This window comes from Schistocerca nitens, chromosome 9, assembly GCF_023898315.1.
Source record: "Schistocerca nitens isolate TAMUIC-IGC-003100 chromosome 9, iqSchNite1.1, whole genome shotgun sequence".
NCBI lineage: Eukaryota > Metazoa > Arthropoda > Insecta > Orthoptera > Acrididae > Schistocerca > Schistocerca nitens.
In genome coordinates, this window is record NC_064622.1 from 502,819,955 (window position 1) to 502,842,328 (window position 22,374).

At 40.8% G+C, this 22,374-nt stretch overlaps 1 protein-coding gene across 2 annotated transcripts in view; it reads right to left on the reverse strand.

Moving 5' to 3' along the window:
* Positions 1-22,374, reverse strand: part of LOC126203483 (bleomycin hydrolase) — a 104,814-nt gene that overhangs the window by 78,383 nt on the left and 4,057 nt on the right. For both annotated transcript variants that reach the window (XM_049937806.1, XM_049937805.1), the window contains exon 3: positions 1,265-1,417. In XM_049937806.1, the coding sequence (XP_049793763.1) occupies positions 1,265-1,417 (153 nt within the window). The remainder of the gene's footprint in view (positions 1-1,264; positions 1,418-22,374) is intronic.

Genomic DNA, 22,374 nt, shown 5'->3' on the forward strand with positions numbered 1-22,374 from the left:
GTGCCGTTTTCTTTGTTATAGGTGTTTACGTCACTCTAAGCAGAAAATGCATTACTGTACTGTGTCATGCATTGTTTGTTGCATTCTGATAGTGCGTGTTTACGGCCTGTCGCCGCTCGCGGCATGGCTTGCTTTTGTGCGCGCTACCGCCGCTTACAATTAAAACAAAGAGAGAGGAATCGTCTCATTAGTGAAACAATGGCAAGAGACTGCTATTTGTTGTTACTTACACTGCTGCTTTCTTTGATAATGATGAACAAGAACCAAATAATAGGCTGTGTATGATAGAACATGTTCTGAATGAGAGTTAGGAGAAAATGTTTCTCCGTTCGAACATCTTTGCGGCCGCTTCTTTAGTACATCAAATTGTGCACAGAAATTAGAGTCATCTTAGAATTAAAAATCTAGTCAGTTGCCGTGCTTCATTTCTGACTGTATCACTATTAGGCATAAGTATAATACGAATATAAACATGACACGATACGTATATTCTTCCGCATTTGCTGTTGTCTCACTCTAGTTTCGTAGTTTATTAGGCAAACAGGATTTAAATGAGATAGCAGCAAACACGAAAGAATACATGGCAAAATGTTGATATTCGTATTATTCTCATAGTGAAGAGAATACTGCATGTGATTCAAATTTCATCTGGTTCCTATTAGCAACCATCTCTTCTCACAGGTAGGAAAAAATTCAGAAAGTAGAGTTGGCCATATTGACAAACAGCCCAAACAGTGTTGCCAGTCGGATTTTCATAGTACATTGAAATTCTGCTACATTCGAAGATGAACAATACAGAATTTGTATTTACTTCGTTGGATAATGTATAAAAATGCAGTGGTCGAAACTAGGGGCGGAGAAAAAAAAGCCCATCTTCCACCTTTTTTTTAATTTATTTACTGACACAGAGGTTTTGGTGCCAGTATTTATATTTGTGCCTACAAAGCATGCCTGTGTCGCTACATATATTTGACGGCAGAAGTTAGTTGTGGCGGCACCTACCAACATTTTTCAGAACTTCTTGCTTTGCACTCGATTCTAAGCCGCAGGCGGCTTTTTGGATTACAAAAACCGGAAAAAAAGTGCGGCTTAGATTCGAGTAAATATGGTACATATTTTTATTATGTATGGCTTAAAAATTACACAAAGTGACTGATATGAAAAATACTGCAAAAAATATCACGTAATTATGTTGTACATTCTAATGTCAAGATGACACACATACAACATTAACATAGTAAAATATGAAAGCTGAAATATTTACCTTGTCCCAAAAGAAAAGGTAAGCTTGACTAAATTCAAATTCATCTAAATTGTAATGTTTCATGAAAGGTACACGCATTACATTAAGAGCAGCAAATAGCCAACATCGACCAGATGTCTTCTGGTTTGTGACAGGTTTGCCCTCAATTTCCACCTGAAACAATGTACACAATACATTAGATTTTATTCAGCATTTATGTGTTACAATAAGTTCACAATGTTTTGCTGCCATAACATGCATCTATGTGCCGTAATTCCTTTATTTCAAAAAAAGGGTTTAGTTGGAAAAATTGTATGCTGATCTCAACAGATATTACAGACCACCTTAACATAAAGTGGGTTGACAAACACTGGCTACTGGTGTGGGAACAGTACAAATGATAGTGACAGAAGCAGCAACAGAAAGAATAAACAAAGTGGCTATGAATTTTATATGACTAAAAACAGATCCAGGATTTAACCCACTTTTTCCATTTATCACAATGGTATTCTATTGGGTCCTGTTTACTGTTGTGTCATATGCTATTTCCATGTTTGCCAATCCAGTAACACTAATATCTACAATAAATGTTCTCTCTGTAAATAGTTCCAAATAGTTTGCATGACTGATGTTCTGAGTAATTGAAGTCTAAACGTAAAGAAACTTCTTCCAGATAATACTACATAAGTTCTTAACATTAGACAAATTCTTAGTCACAAATAGGTTACAAAATGAAGACAGTAAGAATTTTATTAATAGCATGAATTTTATTAATCTGTTGCACATTAGAGTACCAAAACAAGAAAGACTTTGTTACAGACATGACAGAAAAGAAAATAATAAGCAAATATTTTGATACACTTTATTAATATTTGTAATATTCGTACTTCACAGTGACCAAGACAGGACTAATTAAAGCACATTCTTCCTCAAAGTTGTAGGCACAAGTAGCACATGTCTGATTTATGGAGAAAAAAAAACCAAGTTATAACTGGTACTGAAAAATGTTCAGAAATAGCTTTCCTTTACTATCAGATTTCCTTCAATCCCTGGATACATCTTCCATTGCGTTATGATGTTTAATTCTGAAGGCAAATATTTTCAGTTGCTCTTTCCCCTGAAGTAGTGTGGTTCTACACACTTAACAGTGTTGATAAACTTAATCAGACTTTGTTTATCTTCAGATCCATCCTTTCTTTGAAAACCACACCCCATTTTGCTGATTTTTCTGAAGTGGTACTATTCCTGTAGCATGCTATTAACTCGCATGGCAGCGATACCAAGAATGGAGAGGAATGCCCCATTGGACATTCGAATGTCACTTTGTGTTTTGGTTCTAATAAAGTAATTGGCTGTTGCGTCCTTTTTGGAATAAGTTCCTTTTACTTCTCTTATTCAATTTAGTTGAGTCCTATGAGTATATTTTACAATGAAGTGGTTTTGATCATCTTTTTCAGGCTCTTGGTAGTACATTTCATGGAAATGTTTAAAACCATGCATTTTTAGTGTTTTACATTTGTACAGTTTATGGTCTTCATGTATATATTGTGGATAAACAGGCATCCTCTTTGCTTTGTACCTACAATAAGACAGAAAAAACCATACAAATGTATTTTTAACACAACTATAAGGACCTACCTAACCTCGACAAGCTTTGTATTCAATGAATGGATGAATAAGAAACTTTGAAGTCCTAAAGTAATTTGGATGCACATTAATTTTCTGCATTTGAATGACTTTCTTTGACAAATATATTATCATCTATCAACACCACATTTTAAATTGCTTCAGTGAGATTCAGTAATAGTATTAAAATGCTTAATAACCTCTCTTTCAGCTTTCAGAATATTCTTCTTCCATGTTTCAGGTTGTGGAATAACTTTCCTGAATTTATTACCCATTGAAGTAATACTAGGGCCCATTTTGTCATAGAAAGATTCTACATATAATAATAAAATCACTTAATAATTGCAACTTATCACTAGCAGTACTAAAAACAACTTTCTATGGAAACAGCTGATCTCAAACTATGAAGCAATGTGGCCACGAATGGGAGGTTGCCATCAGTTGGTGCTGCCTTGGAGTCATTCAGCACTTTATCTGAGAGAGAGAGTGCTGTAAGTCTCCAAACAATGATTTTCTCATCTGATTCTGAAGGAATAAGGTGCAGCTAGACACTAACCAATTAGTATATCATGTTCTTTGGAAAACAAAAACACTGAAACAAGCAATAACCTTATTTTTTGATAATTTTGGAGAAAGACCAGTTTGATTCTAGGCTACTCATCTTAACTTCTCTAAGAGAATACTGTGCACATCAAATAATTTTTGACAAGTCACAGGAAATACCTGTTAGCAAATTATTTGCCATTTAAATTTTGTGCAATCTGATTCACAAATTGCAAAATAGCATATTCTGAGGAAAGATCCTTTTGAAACCTAACTGAATATATTTTGGATTAAGGGAGTTACTTTTCTTGGGTACATAATTTTTCCTTTGGTACATAATCTTTTCTAATGCGTTCAAGGAAGAGGTAAGCAGTGATACTGGTCTGAGAACAGCATATCTCAATAAGCCTGGAAATATACCCAGTACTTGTGCTGTATTGTAAAATGAAATGAAATGATCGTATGGCATTGTTGGCCGGGAGGCCCCATGCGGGGAAGTTCGGCCGCCGTATTGCAAGTCCTTTTTAGTTGACGCCACTTCGGCGACTTGCGAGTCAATGATGATGAACACACAACACACAGTCATCACGAGGCAGAGAAAAATCCCTGACCCCGCCGGGAATCGAACCCGGGACACCGTGTGCGGGGAGCGAGAACGCTACCGCAAGACCACGAGCTGCGGACCACTGTATTGTATATGTGACTGAACACATTGCATATGTGTAAACAATATTTTAGTAAATATATATCTAAAAACAAAGATGATGTGACTTACTAAACGAAAGCACTGACGGGTCGATAGACACACAAACTAACACAAACATACACACAAAATTCTAGCTTTCGCAACCCACGGTTGCTTCGTCAGGAAAGAGGGAAGGAGAGGGAAAGACGAAAGGATGTGGGTTTTAAGGGAGAGGGTAAGGAGTCATTCCAATCCCGGGAGCAGAAAGACTTACCTTAGGGGGAAAAAAGGACGGGTATACACTCGCGCACACACACACATATCCATCTACACATATACAGACACAAGCAGACATATTCAAAGATATGGTGGTATCCATTCCCATTCTTCAATTAGTGTCCACGGAGTTCTTAGAAAATCTGTGGCGGAGCAGAACGAACACGAATATGTCTGTCAAGCACGTCCCACATATGCACAATGGAGTTCAGATCATGACTCATTGCTGGACATTCCATTACATCGATGTCCTTGCTTTGCATGACACCCCTGTTGATGCCTGCCGTGTAGGATTAGGATCCAGGCTCACTACTGTATGCAGCAGCCATCACACGGTCCAACAGTGTCCGTCAGTATCTATTCAATGTACTGCCTGGCGGCAAGATAACTGTGGCAACAACGAGATCTGTATGGCTGTCAACATCGAAGCCTCCCCACAAAATCACAGAACCTTGGAAGTCTGTCGATGTCCTGGGCAATATTTGGCAGGTATTGATCACCGTGGGTCTCCGCACACAAACACGGCCATCACCTAGCATCACAGGGCAACTGGACTCGTCTGTGAATAATAAGTTTTGCCAGTTATGAAGTTGCCAGTCGACATGAAAACAGCAGAACTGAAAGCGAGCTGCAAGATGTTGTCATGTCAACGGAGTACTCTAGCAAGACATCTGGGCTGTAAGGTCCTTTCTCGTAACCTGTTCATTATACTCCGACAGGACACAGCAGCTCCACCGACCCTTCCGAGATCTTCGTGCAGTGCTCTGGTGGTATCTGTGTGATGCCGCAATGCAGAGAAAACCAGATATCAGCCTTCATGAGGGGTTGTAATGCATCGGCCACCTCATTCAACTCAGCTTGTATACTAACCTCTCTCTCTGTAGTATGTTCTTTGGATGACATATGGAGAGGCATTGGCATCTGCAGTAACACAACTGAAAGACCATCCTTTTTGTATCAAACAGGTCACCCTAGCCACTTGTACTGCATTAAGATATTGCATTGCATGTGATTCATTGAATACAACATCCACAAATGACAACTGCTATCTGTGTACCACACTAGAAAACACTGTGACACTGGCACTCACTTTCTTCTGAGGGGTCATCTGACACTATAATGCATAACACAGCCGATATTGTGAATAATTTTAATTGTTGCCTACAATGAAAGCAAAGATCTCATGTAAAAAGACCACAGGTACACCCTATATCAAAATAGATCTAACATACCAAATGTTGGTACACATGTTCCCTTAATTCTTTTGAACAATGCATATGTTCAGTATCCCCTGTTAGTACTATTCAGTACAAGTCTAACACTCTTGAGCAATATTCTCAGACAAGTCGCACCAGAGTTTTGTAACTAATCTTCTTTACAGAATGATACCATTTTCCTAGTATAATGCCAATGCATCATGGTCTGCCGACTGTTTTACCTGGAACTGAGCCTATGTGATCATTCCATCCCACATCTCTACCAGTTACTTGTTTTAGTTGACCAATTCCTACTGCACCTCACTGATATTGTGGTTGTAAGACACTACTTTTTGTTTTGTTTTGTGAAGTGTATACTGCTACATTCCCGAATGTTTAAAACAATGGCATCTTACCAATACCTGGCTGAACAATGGGAAACCCAGGATGAAATAACATTATTAAACACAGTGGCAGTAGGAATGAAAACGTCTTCAGTCACAATTTCTTCGTGTTTTATTAAATTACACAATGCACTTCAGACCCTCTGGGTCCACCATCAGGTGCAAATCATCTTAATGCATAATTTGTTTCTGCTCCAGAGTGAATTGAAAGATGCGTAATATTAAGTATGAAACACGACAGATTGCTACTCACCACATTAGAGAAGTCGCTGAGTGGCACATTGAAAGAAGACTTACTAAATATAAGCTATTGGACAAAACGATTCTTCAGATGTGGAAACACACACAAAACTTACACTGCAAGGCTAATGTCATCTCTGGATGCTAAGGTCTGACTGTGGTGAGCAGTACTGGGGTGGACAGTGGAAGTACAGAAGAGATGGGGGACATATAAGAAAAGGGATAGCATAGAAGGGTTGGATGAAGATATGATAGTGTAGCATGTGGGAGTGTGCAAGGATGTGACAGAGACACAATGTTCGAGAGGAGAGAAGGGGAACGGAATACGCAATTGTGCTGAGGAGAGAGCAGGCATGTGTGCGGCTGGAATGGAAGCAGGGATGGGGACAGGCAGTTGGAGGAAACTGACTGAGCAAGGTTGAAGCCAGATGATGATGATTTGAGGTGAGGGGTCCTCAACATCATGGTCATCAGCACCCGACGAAAAGTCGGTATGCCAATCTCATGGGGGCGAAGGCTGTCCCCACATGCGGAGCAGATTATAATGTATTAAAGTCTGCCTCCCTTCCTCACCAATTTAAGGATAAGGCCTGACAGTTCACAAAATTTCACCACTCTTGTAACACTGGAATCAGTATCTGCAAGAATGGTGGGCAGATCTCCAGTGAGACTGAGGGCCACCCTAATATCAGTATATAGAACACAAGTCGCCACAAATATACTGAACTGAAAGCGACCTGCCACAAACTTCATAGAGTGGTGGATCCTTCCCCCGAAGGAGAAGCCATGTGTTAAAGGGCTACGTCTGATGCGCAACCTGGTAAGCAGAACCTCTTTCCAGCGGTAAGGCTGACATGAAGTCTGCCCTGCCTCTCCGGTCGATTTGAGCGACCACAGTTTGTTTTCTGTCACTTGCAACCATTCAGTATCCCACTGACGGACAGCACCATTCTGACAGGCTTCCTTGGTGGTTTTCTTCGCCATGTCATTACCCTGGATCACGATGTGGCCAGGTACCCGGCAGAAGATCACCTCCATGCCACAGTGTTGGAGCCACTGTAAGGACTCATGGATGAGCGGAATCAGCTGGTCTACTGGATACATTTGGTGAAATGCTTGCAGTGCACTAAGTGAGTCTGAACAGACAAGAAACCTTGTACGGTGATGTCTGTGAATCCTCTCCAGTGCCATCAGAATGCCATATAGCTCCACATCATAATTTGTAAATTCTTCCGGAAGATCCACTTTAAAAACCCTATCAGGGAAAACAGCAGAACGACCGAGGACATTCTCTTGCTGGGATACACCTGTATAAACAACACTAAAACTATGGTATGCACTTAAAATGGACGAAAACAATGTTGTAAAATCATAATCCGGAGTAGAAGTTTTCTTGTACTGTGTCAAGTTCAAAATCACTTTGTGCCTCTGAAGACATCAAGGCGGCAATGCGTTCCATCTCTGGCTGTGCGTTTTGATGCCTGATAGATCTAGATCCTTGCGACAGTCTGTAGCATGCATCTCAAATGACTTGGTTGCATGGAGCTGATTCCTGAACAGTCGTTCAAAAGTGGGTTGATCACTGCACTAAATGCCAATTGCTGAGGTGATGCTGAGATTTTCAGTGCCTGTCCAGCCAAAAGGATACAGCACTGAAACCAGAGTGGTGGTTCACCAGCCTCTGTACACACACTTGGAACTGGGGTGGTCCGAAAGACTCCAGTTGATATCTGAATACCCTACTGGTGCACAGCATCTAACATCTTGAGGTAGGAAATACGGGCTGATCTGTAGACCACACCACCATAATCTGAACGTGATGAAACAAATGGCCTATAAAACTACAGCAGGTGGGACCTGTCAGCTCCCCTTGTTTTTCTACTAAGGCATTTCAAAATATACAATGACTGGAAGCCCTTTGTTCATAGGTTTTTCAGGTGTGGGGGCCAAGTTAATTTCGTGTCAAATAATAAATCCAAAAAAGCATAGTTTCTTGAAAACTGTAGAATATTTTTACACACTGTGAGCACTGGCTGGTTCAAACTTTGATGAGCATGGTTAAAATTGACACATGTAGTCTTCTCGCGTGAGAACTGGAAACCAGCTGTTCTGTCCCAGGTTTCCAGCTCCTAATGGGCAGCTGTAGCTATCTCATCATCGCTATAAGATCAGAAGAGGAGTAGAAGATTGAAAAGTCATCCACAAACAAAGAGCATTTGACAGGGTTCCTGACTGCGAAGGAAATGCCATTGATAGTGACAGCAAACAATGTGACACTGAGGACACTGTCTAGGGGGACCCCATTCTCTTGAACGTAGCAGTCAGACAAGGCATCACCAATACGATATTGAAAATGCTGGTCCTCGAGAAAGGACTGGATAAGAAGTGGCAGGTGTCCATGTAGCCCCCATTCATGAAGCTGGCAAATGATGATGTACCTCAAATGCTTTTTTCATGTCAAAAAACACACAAACCAAATAGTTTTGGCCTAAGAAAGACTCCTGTATCGCTGTCTCCAGTACAATTAAGTTGTCAAGGGTGGAACGGTAGTGACTGAAACCGCATGGGAGCAGCTCAGGTGACCTTGGGATTCAAGAAGCCAGACATGCGTTCAAGAATCTTATCCATTCAACTGGTAAGGGCTACACCCAGTAACTGTTAGGGGCACTATGGTCCTTGTCTGGTTTCCAGAATGGAATTAATATTGCCTCCTTCTAAGTTGTGGGGTACTGTCCGTCAAACCAGATATCACTGAAAGAGAGAAGCTGTCTTTCGATTCAGGGCACAGATGACAAAACATAACGGATCTCATCAGGTCCTGGAGCAGTGTCTCTGGTTGCAGACACAGCTAATTCCACTTCCTACATGGAGAAAAGAGGCTGCAGTCTTTCTCATTATGCGAGAAGAAATGATGCTTCCTCATCTCTGTAGTCCTATAGAACACCTGAAAAGCAGGTGCTTGTCTGGATGACGTATTGAAAGCAAAGAAGTGTTCAGCTAGAATCTGAGCCATGTATTGACAAGGCTGTAATGGGACGTGTACTGCACTTGCCAGAAATCCGTCTTACTGAGTCCCAAACTTGCGCAGTGGAAGAAGACCAATTAATGGAACTCGTGAATTCCCTCCAGGAAGCCCTCTTCCATTTCTTATCACTCACCTCGCATGTGCTCTCGCAGATCTGAAGTAGTGAAGGTTTTCTGTAGTTGGACGGTGTTTGAAGTTCTGCAGAGCTGTTTGTCTGGCCCTGATTGCCAATCCCAAGTTGTCATTCCACCAAGGTACAGGTTGTCATCTGAGTGCTTAGTAGACCATGGGATGGACTCTGTAGCATCCCCTTGGTTCTCACAAGTGATATGGGCCACTGTCTCCTGTTCACAATCCTTTTGTTCAAAAATAGCCTATCAACTGTACTGCAAACAATTTGCCCTTTGTATCAACCACTGCGTGGTCTCCTGTCAACCACTGTTCTAGTCAGCAGATGGATCCACACTGGAATGTGGTCACTAGAATGTAAAGCTGCAGCCACTTCCCACTGAAGTGAGCCTGCAATAACTGGGGAACAAAAACAAAGGTCAATGGCTGAAAAAGATCCTGTAGCTATGGAAATGTGTGTCATCTGACCTGCGTCCAGAAGGCAGACATTCTCAGAATGGATGTGTTGCTCTATCATCTGGCCCCTGGAGCAAGTGGTAGCCGAGCCCCACAACACGTTGTGTGCACTGAAGTCCCCCACAAGGAGGAATGGGTGTGGGAGTGCCCAGAAGAGTTCTGTCAGTGTGTTTGCATCCAAAGGATCATTAGGTAGAAGATACAAAGAACACAATGTGATGTTAAAGAGCGTGAGAACATTTATGGCAATTGCTTGTACGGTCATGGTAATAGGGACAGGAGAGGAGTTGCATCTGTCATCAATGAAAACAGCCACTCCACCTTTAGCCCCGTCTCCAGTGATATCGTCCTTCCTGTATGGGAGGTAACCCCATAATGCAGGTGTGATGACGTTAAGATGCATTTCTTGTAAGCAGACGCAGAACAGTTTCTCCTGGACCAGGAGCTGTAATTCTTCCAAATGTGAGCAATATCCATTAAAATTCCACTGCAACACAGAAGTCCCTGTGGAAGCCATTGTTTAGCGAAGGTTGTTCGTGTTTTTCTCCCTCAGAGTTGGTGACTTACCGGGGAGGTCAGGGGGAACGTTAACGATTCCCGGCCATATGGTTCCTCTGATTGGAAGTACATATCCTCAAGAGCATAGACCCCATCAGACAGGGGAGGAGTTCGCCAATCTGATTGTTTAGCTACCACTTTCTTGGACTTGGAACTACTTTTCAAAGGACTTTTGTTTTTACTTATGGGAGGATGTGATTGCTTAGGTTGCAGAGACAGCTTAGTTGACTTCTCATGGTGGGGTCCGCTCCGGTAGCTGAGTGGTCAGCGTGACAGACTGTCAGTCCTAAGGGCCCGCGTTCGATTCCCGGCTGGGTCGGAGATTTTCTCTGTTCAGGGACTGGGTGTTGTGCTGTCCTAATCATCATCCCCATCGACGCACAGGTCGCCGAAGTGGCGTCAAATCGAAAGACCTGCACCAGGCGAACGGTCTACCCGACGGGAGGCCCTAGCCACACGACATTTCCATTTTTTCTCATGGTGGGCAGTGGTATGTGGCTTAGTTGGTAAGCCCACTGCTGACGGCTTCTGAATGACTTCTGTTTCAAGTGGAGCATTTCCCCCACAGATACACCAACAAGCTCATGTGCTCGTACTTGAATCTGTGGTCTGAGTTTGTGTGGAGTCATCACACTTGGCAGTTGGGGTCTTAACGGCAAATGTACAAAAGAAGTAGCAAAAACCGGAAGTTGCATAGCTTTGAAAGCTTTTTTAGCTTCACCAAAGGAAGTGCATCTCTAGCCTTTCAGCTTCTCAATTTTCCTTCCCTCGTTGTAAACCTCACACTTTCTGCCCCACACTGAGCGATCCCTCGAGCAGTATACACATTTTGGAGGAATGTGTACAGGAACTGCCTGATTCGTGAGCTGAGCCTCCACAATTGCCACATGTAGCCCTCCCATTACATCCCACAGTGGTATGGCCAAATCTTTAACATTTGAAGCATCGCATTGGGCTAGGAACAAATGGGCGAACCTTAAGAAGGATTTAGCCTGCAACAATATGTTCAGGTAATTCCGGAGTACTAAATGTTAGAATAAATATTTTTCCATTCTTCACGTAACTCTGCGGGGTCCACCTCCATTATATTGGAGCAGGTAACCACACCCGTACTTAAGTTAATGGTGTTACGAAACTCAGCCGCGACTGGCTAGTCACCTACGGCCTTACATTCCAGAAGTTTAGGTATCTGGTTTTAATTAGCAGTGTAAACTAGAAGTGTTCCATTACGAAGTCGTTTGACAGTTTTTAGGGACCCAGCAACACCTTCCAATGCCTTGTGAGTATAAAAAGGGGAGACCTTCTCAAAGGTTCCCCCCGTTCGCTTGATAATAATTGAAGTGGCACACTAATGCCCTGTTAATATGATTCTGAGACTTCTTTTTGGGAAGACTGACCAACCGAGCTCTGATGAGTGGGTGTAGGTACACCCGCCCCGTCAAGAGTAGTAGTTTGATGAAACCATTCCACAGGGAACCCACGAGATGCTAGACAAACAACCGTCAACCCAGGCAGAGCCTGAAGTTACTTTTACATTTGCTGATGACTCTCCATCCAAAATAACTTATTGTCCCCTTCTTATCAAGTAATCTTCAATCCAGCCACAAACCCTATATGATCGTACTTTTGATAATAAGCGTAGGTGTGGTACTGATCAAATGTTTTCCGGATATCAGGAAATGCTCTATCTACCTGACTACCTTGAATCCTTGGCTTTTAGGGTCATGCAAAAAAATTACAAATTGGGTTTCATATGACCAATGTTTTCAGAATTGATGCTCACTATACATACCTTGTCTATCAGTATTCTGCTAATTTGTGCCACTGAACTCAAATTTAAAGTTCTGAATATTGCTTTCAAATCCTTTCTTTCATCTGAAACTTTCAGAAAATCAATATAAACTTCTCCATATATTATCATTTACTTTACTGTCTGCCAGCTGACATAATAAGGATTCAATTTTTTCTAGAATTATTTGAGAATTTTCCAGTGAGCTTCCACATATTGTAATGACATAAATAAGTTTTCCCAGTACTAGCAATGTACAAGCATATCCTTCTAATTGTAAATATAAACAGAAACTAATGGTTTCAATAGATATGAACTTCATGTTAGTTTTAACTTACAATGACACCACCACATTTCTTCACATTTGCCTTATGGATATAGGCTGATAATTTATAATCATAATATGCATCCCTGTATTTATGTGGTGTTCAGTCAGCCACTTCCTTTTGACTTCTTAGTTTGTGTAAGCAGAGAAACAGTTGATTAACTTTGTTTTCCAGTCTTCTAATATACAAACAAATTTCTTTTGTGTGTGACAGTTCATTTAAAATAGCCTGTTTGAATGAAATACTTCACCTAAAAAGTTTCACTTGTTACATCCATAATCATAGGAATCTAAGTTAGGTGATAGTTAAAGAGTTCCGTACACTCTGATTTAGAGTATAGACCACAGTAAAACTTCGTGTTTCCAAGTACATGAAGCAATGGAGAGACAAAATTAGTGGAAATTGCCAGAAAATGCCCGAGGGTGTCATTTCAACCTATTTACAAAGTTTTGAGTTCATGTTCATCTTTTGTTCACTAGGGTAGGAGGGGTGACAACACAGTTTGAAACACTATTACAAATTTATATCACTCTCATTAATTTAACACACAGTCGGTTCTCACTTTGGGTTTACACAACACCATGCAAGTCAAATTCATTAACTTCTAAAAATTCCAGAATTTACTGTTCTACACTGTAACTAACTGTGTTGTCTGATTTATACCCATCTTTCGCCCACTGTATATATTTTTGGTTGTACAAATAGTATTTTTTTGAATTTCCAATAGTTTCTGAAATTGTTTATACCAAATTAACAACTGTGATTAGTAGTTGTTTACTGTACACATTATACAAGTTGCATTTTGTCTTGTTTAGCTATTTCCTCCTATCATAGTGCACATTTCTAAGATTTTATTGTCCTCTAGTCAATTGTTAATCTCAAGTGTGTTAAACTTGAAATCTTAAGATTCTATATAAGTGAGGATTGTATCATGGCTACAGCTGATGTCATGTAGGCATCTCTCATTATTCGCACAAAGTTCTACAATTTATGTCAAAAACATTCATTATTATGAGCTCTTGTTGGCTTTTTCTTTCTGTGTGTAAAACGTATCCTTTGTTTTGTATATACGCAAACAAAATTTGCAATATTAATCACAAAGAAACTTCTGTATGGGCGATATTCCTGGTACAGAATGTAATGTGTGCCATTCCTACATTACTACTTAGATGAAGACTACCTTAACTACTTTTAAGGAGCTGGAGGCTGCTGCAAGTGAGAGGGTAAAGTGAGGTACTGCAGATAAGGGTAAATTCACATTATATCTAAATGAAACACTCTGTGAAATGATGGTTTGTTCCACTAGATGACGTAGTGACATTACATACCCAGAGGTGTTTCATCGGGCTCAGGTCAGGATGTTGGATAGGCCAGCCCATTCCAGGGAGGCTATTGTTCAAAACTATTGCCTCACGGATGCTGCTTTATGACAGCGTACACTATTGTGCTATTATAAACACTCATCACCTCCAAACTGTTCTACTGGACACAGTGTACAATGATCTACTATGTGTTCATATCCTTTTGCATCTATCGGCTTCCTAATCATGCAAAATACCTCCAGGATGGAATAATGAGGATATTATGAAAAGGATAGATCTCTACTCACCATGCAGAGCACATGTTGAGTCACAGACTATTAAACACGAGCAGTTGGGGGGGAAGGATCCTGATGGCACAGGTTGTGAACCAGTCACTGAAATGAAGAACATCGTGTTGGCACCGTGCTCCCCCCTTGTGGGCGGCGCAGTTCTCTTTTGGCCACAGTTTGTCGGTGCCATTTGTACGGACACAAACAACTTGTTGGTTGTTACGACAACATACAATGTAGCACAGTAGTTGCAGCTTAGCTTGGAGATCACAACAGCGTTTTCACAACCAACAAACAGTGTGCCTGCACAAATGGCCACCAACAAACTGTGGGCAAAAGACAGTTGGACCACCCTGTTGCTGAGCATGTTGCCCACCACGGCATTCAACGACTGCTTCACAGCCTGTGCCATAGTATAACAGCAGCTTTTCTAAATTGCTGAATGTGTCCCTGCAACATATCCTATGTTCCTATAACCCTTTGGCCTCAAAAACTTCCTTAGTCCCTGTCCTTCATCCACCTACCTCTTCCCTGCTCCCACTCCAACACTACACAGCCTTCCATTCCACCAACAAATCCACAGTCTCCTCCTTCCCCTCCTCTACCTCTTCCCTTCTCCACACCCCTCTCCTCCCCCTCCTCCGTCTAACCTTCTAACTGCACCTAGATGCCCTACCATGCCCCCACCACTTCCCTGCATGCTCCCACAAGTAGCATTTTACCATACTCTCACCCCCTACCCCACTATCCCTCCCCCTCCCCACCCCAGCCTCCTCCTTGCCCCCAACACTAAGACTGATTCATCACGTGCAGTTGGTTGCAGTATGGCGTCAGTTGCCACAGACGGTAGAATGTATGTGTTGTCTACTTTTGGCTAACAGCTCACATTCTGCAGTATTTTTTTTGTGTTCATTGGCGACTCAACATCTCCTCTATATGGTGAGTAGCAATCTATCTATAACAGATAGCCTGCTACTACAATGATGCCAGGTAACATTATCCAGGCATCTGTCACACCAAAGCCCTACTATTCGATTGTCACAAGCTATAGCACGATTCACCACTCCAAATCGCTCATTTCCATTCATCAACTCTCTAGTGGCATCACTCTTCACACCATTAGCAATGACTATAGAAATGTGTGGCTTATGAGGAGTTACTCGACTGTTGTACCCCATTCTTTTTCACCCCTATCTACAGTTACTGTGCTAGTTGGACTGCTAGCAGCACAGTGCAAGTCACAAGTGATTCCCTCCATTGATTTCATGCAATTTCTTACACACATTCTCCACAATGCTCGATGGTTCCTGTCTATCAGTACATGACTTCTGCTTGGTATTGGTTTAGCTGTGGTTGTTCATAATTACACCACCACCCCTGCTGCAGCTGACACACACACACACACACACACACACACACACACACACACACACTTGGCTGGACAAAGGCTGTTAGGACTTGAGCAGGAAGTGCTGGGTAGGTGTATTGGGCAAGACTTGCACCTGTGTCTGCCACAGGGATATGATTACTGCAGCATGGGGTTGCTTGGTTGGTTGATATGGGGAAGGGGACCAAACAGCAAGATCATCGGTCCCATCAGATTAAGGAAAGATGGGGAAGGAAGTCAGCCATGCCCTTTCAAAGGAACCATCCTAGCATTTGCATTAAGCGATTTAGGGAAATCGTGGAAGATCTAAATCAGGAAGCCAAGTCCAGTGTGCTAACCTCTGTGACATCTCGCTAGGTGCAACACAGGATTCGGAGTAGGGGTGGAGGTTGGGTGGGTGACAGAAGACAAGGGGGAAGGATCTTGGGTAAGATGTCCCTCATTTCAAGATATGATTAGAAATAATCAAAGCTCTGACAAAGGATATGACTCAGCTGTTCCAATCCAGTGTGATACTGTGTAAAGAGGGGGGGGGGGAGGAGGGGCGGGGGGGGCGGGGGGAGGGAGGGAGAGCAGGGTTCTCTCTTTGTAACTGATTCTTGGGATGGTGGAAAGAGTGGAAGTGTGTGAGAATATGTCACAGGAAATCTGGTTGTCAACTACATTTTGGGCACAGTGCCTATCTGTAAAGGCTTTCATGAGACCTTCAGTATACAAGGCAAGGGAGTTTTTATCACTGCAGATGCCATGTCTATGGGCGGCCAAGTTCTATGGGAGGGATTTTCTGGTGTCTAAAGGATGGCAACTGTCTAAATGGAGGTACTATGGGTGGTTAGTGGGTTTAATGCGGACAGAGGTTTGGCTGGGGTCATAAGAGAAGTGTTGGCATGAGTAGGACCAGGGGAAAGGCATGGGAGAGGGAGAGGTTGGGAAGGAACGAGGACAGGGCGTCTCGGCCCTGATTCTAGATGATGAATACATCATCAATGGATCTGAACCAGAATAGGTGTTGAGAGTTTTGGGAGGCTGGGAAGTTTTTCTTCAGGTGGATCTTAAACAGGTTGGTTGGTACAGGAGGGTGCAATGAAGTTCTGCATCAGGATATATTTGGTAAGGTGTACAAGAAATGGGGTGTTAGGCCTGGAGTCTAAAGATCTTTAGGAGAAGGGAGTGTTCAATAGCAGCAAGATCAAGGGCTTGAGGGATGTTGGTGTATAGGGAGGTGGAACAACTGGGATGAGTAGGGATCAGGGGGTAAACGGGTGGAGCTGGTGGAGAGTTGGTGAAGGAAGTGGTTAACATTTTGATGTAAGAAGCTAGGTTTCAGGCAATTTGTTGGAGGTGTTAGTCAATAAGAGTGGAAATTCTTTCAGAGAGAGCACAATAGACTGCTGCAATAGGTTGTCAAGGATGGTTAGGTATGTGGATTTTGTTTTGCTTTTAGGGCACAAACAGGGTCTTATATGCCCATGTCAGAACTGTAGAACACTAAGAAAAAAAGGAGTTAAAAAAGACTACATGTGAAACCAATTGACGAAAGAAAAGACAGCTAAAAACAGGGACTTGGAGAAAGGTCCATACCCTTAATCCATATCACTTCAGGCAGAGGGGTTACCTTCATAGTCTCGGACATTATTGAATTTAGCATATGTTAAAATTTAGGAGTAAGGAACGCATACTTTTTGTTTTCTGCAAAATAATTCCTGCCCCGAGATACAGGCTTCCAAAGATGACATTGCTAACACCATTTTAGTGATGTGAATTCTGGAAAATTTTTTAAAATGCTGTATCTCTGTAACAGTTCTAGATATTTTGTTAAAAGTTTTACTTATTTGAAAGGTAATTGCTTTATGATTACAATGGTATCAAGGAAATTGGACATATCTGTCAAAGTTCTTTTACTTTTTTTTATTTTTTTTTTTTTCGGACTCAAGTTCTTTTACTGTTTCCTTTTGAATTTTATTTATAATTAGCAGAATTGTTTTTTTTTCTAAAAATGCCAATCCAAAAAAATTAAGACTTTTTCTATTGATTAGTACCATGTAGTACTATAATCTCTGTGAAGGAGAGCTTCCACTTTTAAGTTGGACAGGTTTTATTTTTAAAAAATCATTTTTTTAACTTTCAACTGTCTCATATGAAGTTGTTTCGTACTAATTTCTTTGTTATAATGTTTATTTCTATTGTCTTTGTTGCAGTTACTTCTTATCATTTTCTTTGTTGCAGTCATTTCTTTTCATTTTCAATGTTGCAGATATTTCTTACACTTTGCTGCAGTTTCTTGTCAGTTTCTTCATCACGGTTGTTCATTGCAGGTTTCTGTATTGAAGTTGTTCGCTGCTAACTTGTTTACTGAAGAGGTTTCTAAGAGATCTTGACCATCCAGTGAATTCCATGTTTTCATGAGGAATTTGCCAGTTGACACAGTTGCAGTGTGTTTTGTGGAAAGGACTGTTTGAAATTTCTTCTGTCTGGAGCCACAGGAGAGTGAAGTGTGCTGACTATTTGCATATCCATGAAAGAGTGATATATAAGACAAACAAAAAAACAGACTTTGTCAGGTTGGGAATACGTGTTCTCATTTGAAGACTCTGTTTCAAAGTGAAGATGTTTCCAATGACGACTTTTTGTGTTCTAAATGTTTTCACAGAATAACAACAATGATAGTACCTGAACAAGGTGAAGCCTCCCATGGTGCAGACTTTGCATCAGTATAGGAAGAATTAGATACTCTGAATCAGTCAACTACAGAGGTAGGTGTTAGTCCTGTTAAGAAACCATAGTCAGTGAAGTCGAGTCATAAGCTCTATGCATCAAGAAAGCACAGAGAATTTACTAAAGCTATGGATGAATACACTACAGCGTCTTCAGAAGAAAATGAACCAAAGCACTCTTGCCAGGAATTTTTCACAAATATCAATTCAGCTGTTGAATATTGTGCACCCTATAGTGAAATGGTTTGAGTTTTAACTATTATTCCTGAGGCATTTTCAAAGAAAACAATTTTGAACCACGGTCCATCAGTATCAAAGAACATGGGAGACAAATCAAGAAATGTGAGATCTGTAAGAGGAGTCTTAGGAAGACCAGATTCCTATTATGGTCATCCTGTAGAAGCAGCTCAAGTTCAAATAGTGCAGTCATTTTATTTGAAAGATAAATGGGACTGTTCTCGGCAGAGTGCTAACAAAAAAGACACTATAACTGTAGCAGTTGGAGGTCAAAAAGTTGTGAAAGTGAAGAGGTACGTGACTCTCAGTATTAAAGAAACTTTTGCAATTTACAAGAGCAACTTGACAACTTCACATATTGGAAGATCAAAATTTTATGCTCTACGACCTAAGTGGGTAGTTCCACACCCACCCAGAGATGTCTGTTTATGTGTGTACAGTGCGAATTTTGAACTGTGTGTGGTAACTTCGTAGAACTTACTGGAGCACATGACATATGACACCTCGGTTGGGCATGTGAAGTCGTTTGTAGTCTGTGATGTAAAGCGAGAGACTTGTTTGTTTCAAGAATGTGGTGATTGCCCTGGAAAGGGAGGACTGTCTTTAGAGACTCTTGGCCTGGAAGATGTAGCAGATAATTCTGTGCACAAATTACATATGCAACATGAGAGGAAAATAAACTAATCAAGAATACTGTTGCCTTTGACAGTTTCATTGATTAACTAGGTAAGTGGCCAGTGAAAGCAGTAACACACCAGGATCTGAAGAAATTGCAACAACAACACATTGCAGAAATTAAAGAGTGTGCAGAGGCTGAAGAACTATATTTAGTACTTCACTGTGAGCTTGCTGAGAACTGGTCAGTAATTCTCCTACAAGAAGTACAAGGGTATCACTGGAGTAATGACCAGGTTTCAATTTTTACGGGAGTGGCATATTTTTAAAACAAGACCACAAGTGTTGCAGTTATAAGTGATGACACAGGACATGACTCAGCACATGCTTTGCTAGCAATGTGCAAAATTCTTCAACGGCACACAGGGGCAGAGATCATCATCATTTCTGCTGGTGCTCCTAGTCATTTTAAAAAACGTTACCAGCTGTTTGAATTGAGTAAGTTGCTTGTGCCAACTGACTGGGTACACAATGCCACTGGTCATAGGAAGGGGCCTTGTGACAGTGTATGAGGCCTGCTGAAGCACCAGGCTACAAAACATAATCTTGCCAGACCAAATACAGCTTCAATTCAGAATGCTGAGGATTTTACAAGAGTCACGAAATCTTACACATCCACAGCCCTAATTCTTTTGTCCAAAGAGTAAATCGAAGAATTCTGTGAGCAGAAGAAAGAAAAATGGTCCAAACAAACTACTCCTGTGAAAAGAATCCGGAAGACTCATTTCTGGACTCAAAGTGATGGGTGAACTCATATTGCACGCACTTTGAAGAGCAAGAAAGAAGAAATTCTGTCTGTTCGGCCAGCACCTCAGAAACAGCAGGACAATATTCAGATTCGAAACCTGAGAAGGGGGATGTTTGTGACATGTGTGTATGACTGTGACTGGTGGATTGCAGAGATTATAGACAACAGTTATAAGTTAAACAAAATTGTAGTGAACTTTACGATACCACATGGACCAGCTGCTGGATATAGGTTTCCAGCTGGACAGCAACAATGCCATCAGTGCTCACTTCCTGTTCACAATGTTTTGAAGATTGCAAGTGCTCCAGTTCCTACCAGTTCAACAGGAAGGCATCACTCTATATCAAAGGAAGATACTGAAGCAGTAAAACACATTTTTACTTCATCGACTGGCTAATTTCAGTACAAAACAAAAGAGTGCACAGAAGTTGTATAAATTGAAACCTTTAAGTCTATGGACCCTACACATACATTTTGGAACCATTTAAAATGCTTGAAAAAATGAGTCACTTACTCATCTTTCAAAATTAAAATTATGTTAAATAAGGCTAGGTTTTGATTTTATGAGCCTGTCATGTTATAATGTGGTAATAAAACAGGTTTTATGTATTCCAAAAATTTAAATCGTTTATAAATTTTATGGATTGGCATTTTTGGAAAAAAAACATAAATTATAAAAAAGGTTCAGAACACTATAGTAAAAGAACTTTGACAGATAAGTCCAAATGGAGGATTCCTTTGTTCAGAAATTATCTTAAAAAAAAAAAAAAAACACCAACAAAATATCTAAAACTGTTCTACAGATACAGCATTTTAAAATTTTTTCCAAAATCAATCCTTCATATTGGTATGTGCAGTGTCATTTTTGGAGGGCTGCATCTCTGAGCAGAATTTTTTTTGGAGAAAACAAAAAAGGTGTGTGTTCCTTACTTAGTCCTTCATTTTAACATATGCTAAATTCAATAACATCTGAGACTATGAAGGTAGGATTTTTTCCTAGCCTTCCTGAATTGATATGGACTATGCCTTCTATTGCTTCTTTTATAATGATCGCAAAATTCCTTCATCCTCATAATGACAGATGTTTCACTGAATAGAATTTGGTGTTGATTTTCTAAAGCGTGTTCTGCCACAGATGACTTTTCAGGATAATGTAGGTGTAAGCACCTACTGTTCCATCTGGCGTTGCTCTACAGCGCATACTCTTTGGCAACAGGGTAGCACTATTCAGAAAATAAATCCATAGTTCCACACTAGTGGGCACTTTCACTATGCCAAGTGTGCTCACCAATACATGCAAGATATGTTGACTCCTGAAGATAAAATTGATCCATTAGAATTTAAAAAAATTGTGCTCACCAATACATGCAAGATATGTTGACGGCTGAAGATAAAATGGATTCACTAGAATTTTAAAAATTCACAACTGTAGCTATATCACAATCAGATGCTCTGACAAATTTTGGTCTGGGATATTGTTGGATATTACAATTACACAAATCCTCATGAAAACAACAGATAATTCTGGTGGGCTGACTTGTGGAAGAGGTATAACAGACAGCGTTCTCACTTGATGGACTCTGGGGCTAGCTGCATTACAAAATGTTGGTGATGAAATTGAGAACTGCTGCAGCTGTGAATTGGCTACAGTGGGAAAACATGCTGACATGACACTAACTGAATGTTTTTCCAGTCACACTTCTTTTCCAACAGTTAAATACCTAATTTTAGTAAGGAATGGAATGACTGAAGGTGAAGATGTCAACTGGCATTTGCCCTGGGAGGTTGGTTCTAGAGGAATGAATAGAATTGTGAACAGCAATTTTGAGAACACGCATTTCCCACATTAAGATGCAGTAGTGTCATTGGCAATAGTTGCTAATCTTATAAACACGAAGAAAGGAAAAGTAGCTCTGGATCCTCTCATGCTTTTCCACAAGATGATGGTCTCCACACAGTCTAACGCTGACTTAAGAAAATACTTCGGGTATGAACTTGCTCCCTTTCCAATGTCACTTTTTTGTGGGAAAGGTATTCACATAGCGACAAAGTCCCATTTTACTCTTCTTTTTAGCCCTTACCAAGTGACAAACGGGAAAGCACCAAGTTGATGTGGTGGATGGTTGCTACCTCCTACACAGAGTTCACTCTAAATTGAGAGAATGTTTTTCTGCTATTTGAAAAGATTTGTGGCCTACATATAGTGGCATCAATGTCAAAATGCTGTGGTAGTCTTTGACAGGTACCCCAAAGAAGAAAATAAAAGGAGCACAAAAAGCACTGAAAGAGCTTGTCAATAGAGGTTTCAATTTGCTACAGAAGTTCTCTTTGATAGTAGCAAGTTTCTGCAGATGTTAAAAGATGAGTGGAAAAAAAAAAAAATCCGCATCATCTCAGCAATTTCAGCAAGCATGGAGGGTCACCAAGCAGGCAACGAAGGTGCAACTGTGAATACTGTCATTTTGTTATCTTCTGAACATGATTTTGTTGTTGTTATTGGAGAAGACATTGATCTTTTAGTTTTGG